We start from the raw sequence: 8,054 nt of genomic DNA, 5'->3' as shown, positions 1-8,054 counted from the left end.
GATTTGCCAATGCTAAACCAATCATTCACTTGGATCTTGGCTGCAATATTAACAAATTATGCAAAAAGTTCTATTTTGTATGAGTCAGCGTCACTAACAACAGGATGAAGCATCTCTTTGCATTGAAAAGGAATCTGTCTATACCCAAGTGTCTGAAATAATCTGAAAGTGTTCCTAACAGCGTGGGTGGGGGCCTCAGATAGCATAGATCCAAGATCTACTCTTAAGAGTTTAAGAATCCATGTCTATAGACAAGGTTGTTAAATACACATACTGGTTTTTCCCCCCCTAAATGTATAAACACCTTTAAAATAAAATTTAAAAATATCTTAGCATGAATAAATTCAGATTCTTAAGGGACACTGCATACACCCCATTTAATTTGGAAACTAAAAGTCAGTCATATATCCTCTGGGATCATCAATATTTTGGCAATGAAGAGGGAAACTAAGTCTTCTAAAACATACGCTAGAAGTGGTTCAACAGGAGGGAATTCAAATCCTCCAACATTTCAGAGGATAAATGATATACAATGTCACTGTTATATATATTTAAAGAAAACTATACTCAAGTTTTAAATGGCTGGGATTTCTTATTGTATAAATCAAGACAGAAAACACTGCAGAATTTACTCCTGGATGTTTAATAGAAGGATCTTATTCACTATGTACAGGATCCTCTAAAGAATGTAAGTTGCTTACTAGCCAGGTGATCCAAATGACACCAGAAATCAAGGCTGTTCAAGGGGCACTAAACGTTGACAGTCTTGGCAGGTTTCACATCCTCAATTTCAGAAGACAGCCAGCGATAAGTGCGATGACGCCGCAGCACTTCAATGGCCTTGAGTTCCAGCGGAGATGCCTGAATACCAAGGTCTTCTAAGCCAGGCAGATGAGGCAATGTCATGTCTGTGATGTGTATCTTTGAATAAACAAAGGACCATAGAGAATGCTGAAAAGTGGCCAAGAACACAAAGTGCTACCCTAGCAAACATTTGAATACTTAAGCTGGCCTGAGTCTCATTACTGAGAGTGTTTTCAAAGAATGTGGTAATTTTTGATTATTGGAACTCACTAAAATACAGAACACAGAAAGAGGGCTTATGGGGTGAAAAAGGGAAGATCACCAAATATCAGATAAAAGTACCCAGCACTATGCACAAGCATAGGACATTAGCATTGGACCTGGTCTTCATACAGATGTAAACAGAACTAAATCTAGTGTATGGAAGCACCAGTCATCACGTTAGTCGAGGTGGTTTAACAGGAAGGCTCAGGAATAAAAGTGGAGGTGGAAAAATGAGAATTCATACCCCATTTGAATCAAATGTATGATATTTCAAGAACACTGTATTGTCTTGAGCAACTAATAAAAATAAAAACATAAAAAAATAAAGAAGAACACATCCACCTCCCAGTTCTCTCTTGTGCAAGTTCTGAGCGAGGTCTCAGAACTTTCTAATCAAGGAGATCGCGTAGAATTTATTCCTAGCCCAGTAAGAGATAACCCATTAAACTTTTTTGCTCCAACTATACTCACCTGGTTGTTTAATGCTCACTGTAAAGTTAAAAACCAAACCCATCCTGTTTAGGAAAGGAGAATGAAATGGAAAGTCCCAGCTTATCCCAAGGCCCTGAAATAGAACCAGTCTTCATCTAGGTCAGCATCAATCCCTCATCCTAACCACCCCCAAACGTAAAATTATTTTACTAAGTGCTGTAAGGTAGTCTCCAAACCAAATCCAAAATCCCTTCTGTCCACTGCAACTACATCTTCTCAACTGTCAATGTAAGAGGGATGTTAGTGTCAATCAAGTCTCTTGCCCAGTGTGTCAATATAGAAGGGACATCCCGGAAATCATCTCAACCTCCAGACATAGTCCTCAAAAGGGAGAATGAGTTGCCCATTCACATGTGTTCCCTGATGACTATTTTCTCATCTGCTGTACATTTTAGCTTCTAGGTAACATTCAGGCAACAATTTAGCTGCTTCTCATCAGTGCAAGGTCTGCAGCATTTCTGGGGTAGAACTAGTCTATAGGATTTTTATTTTACTTGGCATCCTCCCTATAAGCACTTGTACACACAGTGGGCAAATGATCAATGAGTTAGATGAGTGCAGGAGACAAAAGAGCCAGAGCTTTGGAATTTAGCACACTGCAGGACAAATGTAGTGGCAACAGTAGCAAGAAGCTAGCTAAGAGAGGAAGAAATGTTGTCTGATGGATTAGAGTGGTAGAGATAATTATACAATCTGCTTTTTTATAAATTAAAAGCTTCCAATATTATTATAAACATTTTCATAATAAAAGGCAGGGGGACTAGGGAAGAGCACTAGATCTGGCATCTACTTTTGAGAGTTGCTGAGGGTTGCTGAGTTCTGAGATCCAGTACAGTAAGCCACTTGCCAAATGTGGTGCTTTAAATTTAAATTAATTAAAATTCAAATTTCATTCCTGTGGTCATAGCAGCAGCATTATTAGGTGCTCAATAGCCACATGTGGCCAGTGGCTACATATTACTACAAACAGAACATTTCCATCATGCAGCAAGTTCTATTGATAGTGCTCATTTAAATCTAGAACTTGGGAAAGGACTCAAGGGGGTTACTAGATTTTTGGCATAAGCAATGGAGAGTAGTACTATTATTGACATGAGAAACCTAGGAAAGAAGCAGGTTTTCAGTTATATTTATGGAGTTATGTTTCAGAAAATTTAATATAAATGGTTTTATATCTAACTATTTAAGATTCTAAAAAGTTCAGGGGGAAATTCAGGACTAGAGATAAAATAGCAGCCATGACCTTAACAGCCAGCAACTGGTGATTGAGATGAGGTGAGCAACATCTACAAAATGAGTAAAGATAGAAAAGAAAGGCACAAGGACAGAGCCTGTAGATCCCCCATTACACAGAAGCAGGTGAGGGCAGGTGAGGCAGAAAGACAGCTCTGAAAGCACAACTCAGTAAGAGAACAAAAAGCAAGAGAACATGAACTGGGCCAGAATGCATGCAAGAGTTTCCAAATGGAGGGAAGGGTCCCCTCTGATAAACGTGTTCACAGATGGAGTGAGATGAGGTCAGAGAACTGACTATTGGATTTGGTGGTGTGGACAATATAGGTGCCGTTGGAAAGAGCAGGTTTAGGCAGAGAAGAGAATAAAAGCCGGAAAAGGCTTAAAGAATGATTAAGAAGCTGTGAAAAGAAGGTAAAGAGTGCTCTTTGAGCTTAAGAGGTAAAAAGGCAAACAGGAAAGTGGCTAAAACGGACATGTGAGGAAGAGAGGGGTTGGCCTTTAATAAGGAGTGGGGTATTAGACATGTCCATATGCTGATGTAAATGATCCAGTGAGAAAGAAAAACTGATAGTATCAGAGAGAAGACAATGGAGCAGGATGAGAATGAATGAATTTTCATGCATGAATAGAGGGGCTGAGCTCAGCCAGAAAGAGTATCAGACAGAAGTATGGCAATGTTCCCAGTGGGCCAATAAAAGTAAATTCTCACTTCCCCGTCTGCAGCTCTCAGCCCAGCATGTGCCTGGGCACACTCACCCGTTCCACTTTATCCCTCGTTGTCCAGGGCTCAAATGGGCTTATTTCAAAGAGTCTTGCTATCCATCTGGAAAAAGAAATAACATGTGATAAACATTTCTATGCCCAATATTTAAGCTACCCTGTAAGACCTACAGGAAGAGGGGCTTCTGGAGAAGCAGAAATTCATTGATTTTTTTTTTTTAATTTAAGAAAATAATGAACACTCCTGGCTCTACCACTTATAAGGCTAACTCTGCTTTTGAGTCCCTATTTCCTTTCAAGAAAACCCAGCTGACTGCTAGAACTGAGGGCACACCCTATTCTCCAAAGAGACAATAGATTTTAACAACTGAAAACTAAAATAACATATTACCAATGAACAACAAAGAAAACAAAAAAGATACAGCATTCAATCAAGTCTGTGAAATTCAATCTAATCTAATTCTCATTCAAATATGCTACTGTTAAAGACGTAGTGTGTAAAATATAAAACTTAATTCCTAAAAGGAGAGGCCCTGGAAACAAAAAATTTAGAAAAGAAGCCTAAGGTCTATAACTCAAATCAAGAAAGGATATAAAAACCAGAGCTCCTGGCTCTTCAGCCCTAATGACACTGAGGGTTCTCCTAACCTGCCACTGAAGTTCCCATCAGTGGCATCTTCAGGACAGTGCGGTTTCAACTAGCCGCACAATTTTTTTGTTTGCTTGATACTGGAGATTGACCCCAGGGGCACTCTACTACTGAGCTACATCTCCAACCCATTTTTTAAATTCTTAAATTTCGAGACAGAGTCTTAGTTAGTGACTTAGGGCTTTGCTACACTGCCAAAGCTAGGCCCAAACCTCCTGCCTCAGTCTCCTGAACTGCTGGGATTACAGGTGTATAATACCACACCACACCTCACAGCTCTAGAGCTTTTAAGAGATTGCAAAACACCATTTCCATGGATGGAATAAGAAGTACAAAAGGAAGTTGAAGGTTGCTCAGAATTTCTTTGGCAACAAATAAAAATCTCGGATTCCAGCCTACCTGTCCCAATAGCAGAAAAAATTCTTTACTAGGCTAATGTAACTTAAATAAATATTAAACCCCTTACAAGCTTCCAACTCCCTATGCACTGGTTCTATGCTAATATCTCCTCTGGTCTCTATTTTGATGTCCTCGGTGGGTCATACCACATGCACACGCAATTTCTGTCTTTAACTCTCAATTTTATGTACAACCACAAAAGTACCTTGCTATAATCTGGTTTTAGCCCCTCCATCACACTGATGCTGCCATGGGTATCTTTTGGTCCTTTATCATATTTGAATTATCTGGAGCATTTCAGTGAGCAAATATTAAGAGAGTACCTTCTTTATGCTAGGCACAGTTTCTGGTGCTGGAGATACAGATGTAAACAAAACAGCAATGTCCTCTTTCTTGGAGCATTCATCTTCTTAAAACCTCCCTTCCCTTTGGTATCTAGGCTTCCAAATTCTTTTCACTTGCCACTTAACTGATCCCTCTCTTTGAGCTGCTGGGTAAGTTTCTCATACTCTGAAGGTTCTTTAATGGGAATATTCTCTAGGCTTCTGCGGACTCCTCCTTCACTCCCTCTACACATTTCCCCTACCTATTTTATAGAGTCATTAAGAGTATTATTAGATGAAGAAAACAACCAGGAAACAGAACACTCTTGACAAATACTGCACTCTGTTTTTCTTTTCTTTTGGGGGTGCAGTGGGGCAGTACTGGGGATGAAACCTAGGACCTCATCATGCACCTCCCACTGAGCTGCACCACTAGTCTCCTTGTCTATTTTTCTAATAACCCTGTAGACCATAAGCTTTGTGAGGGTTGACTGTAACATCTGAGTAACTAGTACACTGCTTAAGATGGTAGGAATTCATTAAATATATGTTGAGTGAATATATGTTGAACAAAGGAATGAAAGAGTAAATTGACAAGCTGGCTTACTAATCAACCTCTGGCAAACTAGATGTGAAAATCTCCTTGATCTGACCACTATGGTGTGACATGAGGAGTGCAAGACTTTAAACACACAAAGGGAAGAACTGAACTAGAAGCAGGAAAAGAAGAGAAGGCAACCACAGAACCAACTCTGAATCAGCATGGCTCCTCTCCCCCAAAGATTTGATCAAAAGAGTTTAAGGAAAAGAGGGACTTTTCCCACCTCTGAGAGAGCAGTATGAGAGAGAAATTTGATTGCTCCCTTACAGTCTGTCAAGAAGGACACTTACCCAAATTAAAACCCAGTGGTTTTTTTAATGAAGACTATGAAGAACATCCCAACAAACACTGTTTATTTCATCTATGCTAATCTATATTTCTCTTTCTTAAATACCTTGATTCTTCCCTAGGCTAATGTCATAACACCAGAAGTACTTCCTGTGAAGTTCAGAGACTGACCCTTCACTGTATAGAACACACTCCCTATTACCCTAGGGTGGCAGTTAGGAATAAGTGTATGGAGTTAGCTTTTTCAGATGGTGCCTAAAAGCACTTTACTTACCGATAGGCAAAACGTGGCAAGGGATAGGGGAGAAAGGGTCTGTGAGCCACAGCAAAGACATACTGCACCAGGTCAAAGAGGAGGTACCGATTGGGCCTAGAAAAAGCAAACACAGTTCTTCAAATTATTTGCTTTCACAAGTTTTTTAATTTAACAAAAAAACATTTTTCTTAAAACAGCATGGCCAGGCACAGTGAGGCACACCTGTAATCCTAGCAGCTCAGGAGGCTAAGACAGGAGGATCATGAGTTCAAAGCCAGCCTCAGCAAAAGCGAGGCGCTAAGCTACTCAGTGAGACCCTGTCTCTAAATAAAATACAAAACAGGGCTGGGGATGTTGCTCAGTGGTTGAGTGCCCCTGAGTTCAATCCCTGGTAACAAAAAAAAAAAAACATAAGCACTATAGCCAATATAGATTAACACAAAGAAAAATCATCCATAATCCCATTGCCAAAGATAAAGTTAATGTATTTGATATAGATAGCCTTTTCATCCTCTTACATATATACATATCACCTCCTTTCACAATGTAAGATGTATTGTATAATGTAAGATTATACAATACATCCTGTGTTTTAAACATTACACCACAATCTTCTTTCTGTGTTATTAACTATTCTAGTGCATCTTTAATGATGACACACATTTCATTGCATATAATCTATTTTACCAATTCCCATTTGGGGACTATTTAGGCTAATAAAAATCTTTTTTATAAAATAATGTTTCAATAAACATTCTTATAGTAAACATTTGTCTGAATCCATATTATATATTTAGATTACATTTCTAATGTGGAACAGGGTCAAACCATATTTTGAAATCTTAAGGCTTTTATTGATTATTTCTAAACTGCCTTATCAATTTATATAAAGTGATAATAAGGCTGCCCTTCAAAAACATGAGTTGAATCATAAAAAAATGAACATAATATTGCTTATGTAAGTAAGATACTTCAGTATTTTAATTGGCAGTTAATACACAAGATTTGATTTCTTCATCTATTTTTGGCCATTTACACATATATCTTTTCTTTGCTAATAATGATTTATAAGAATTTTTTATGTTCTAGTGATAAAGCTGGAAATACCTTTTTGTGGTTCTATGTATATGTGTGATTTGGGATTGGATCCAGGGTACTACACATGCTAGGCAAGAATGCCACCAAACTATATCCTAAGCCCTTTACTTTAAATTTTATTTTGAGACTGGGTTTCTGTAAGTTGCCCAGGCTGGCTTTGAACTTGTGATCCTCCTGCCTCAGCCTCCCAAGTAGCTGTGATTACGAGCATGTGTCACCTTGCCCAGCTGGAAATATCTTTTATTGTGTGTATTAATGCCTTTTAATGTTGTTTTTGGTACTTTGTATCATATAAAAGTTTAAAAATTTTATTTAATCAAAATTGACTGATTTTTTTTCCTCTATGATTTGGTTTCACATTTAGAAATCCCTCTATAGCAACACAAATTTCCACATATTTTGTCTAATGCTTTTGGGTTTTTTTAAGCCAAATTAAGTTCCTTCTGTGACATATTTTTGTACATGACATAAGGTAAAGATGTAATTAAATCTTCCCCAAGATGTTAGGCAATTGCTTCAACAACACTTACTGAATCATTTACTAAATTGACCCTTTCTCCATATGTTATGATTTGGATTTGAGGTGCTTCTGAATGGTCAATATTGGATCATGAGAGCTGTAACATAATCCAAAAATTAGTTCATTTGCTGGATTAATAATTTGAATGAACTGAGTGGTAACTATAGGCAGGTAGGGTGTGGCTAGAGAAAGCAAGTCACCAGGGGCAGGCTTTGGGTGTTATTATTTTGGCACTTCTGCTTTCTCTCTGCTTCCTAACGGCCCTGAACTGAGCTGCTGTCCTCCACCAAGACCTCCTGCCGTAATGCTCTGCCTCACCTCAGGCCCACAGCAATGGAGACAGTTGACCATGGACTGAACCTTTGAAACCATGAGCCAAAATAAACTTTTCTTCCTCTAAGTTG

The 8,054-nt window shown here is 38.5% G+C and overlaps 1 protein-coding gene across 1 annotated transcript in view; it reads right to left on the bottom strand.

Moving 5' to 3' along the window:
* Positions 1 to 627: 627 nt before the first annotated feature.
* Ndufa9 (NADH:ubiquinone oxidoreductase subunit A9) overlaps positions 628 to 8,054 on the bottom strand; it is a 31,107-nt gene continuing 23,680 nt past the window's right edge. The window contains exons 9-11 of the mRNA XM_046424176.2: positions 6,051 to 6,146; positions 3,553 to 3,619; positions 628 to 921 (exon numbers count right to left, since the gene is read on the bottom strand). Of these exons, the coding sequence (XP_046280132.1) occupies positions 751 to 921; positions 3,553 to 3,619; positions 6,051 to 6,146 (334 nt within the window). The 3' untranslated portion in view covers positions 628 to 750. The remainder of the gene's footprint in view (positions 922 to 3,552; positions 3,620 to 6,050; positions 6,147 to 8,054) is intronic.

Source organism: Marmota monax, unplaced genomic scaffold (genome assembly GCF_021218885.2).
Source record: "Marmota monax isolate L192 unplaced genomic scaffold, Marmota_monax_Labrador192_F-V1.1 WCK01_AAM20220418_F8-fsc00186, whole genome shotgun sequence".
In the NCBI taxonomy this organism is placed as follows: Eukaryota; Metazoa; Chordata; class Mammalia; order Rodentia; family Sciuridae; genus Marmota; species Marmota monax.
This window is presented reverse-complemented; position numbering and strand designations above follow the sequence as displayed.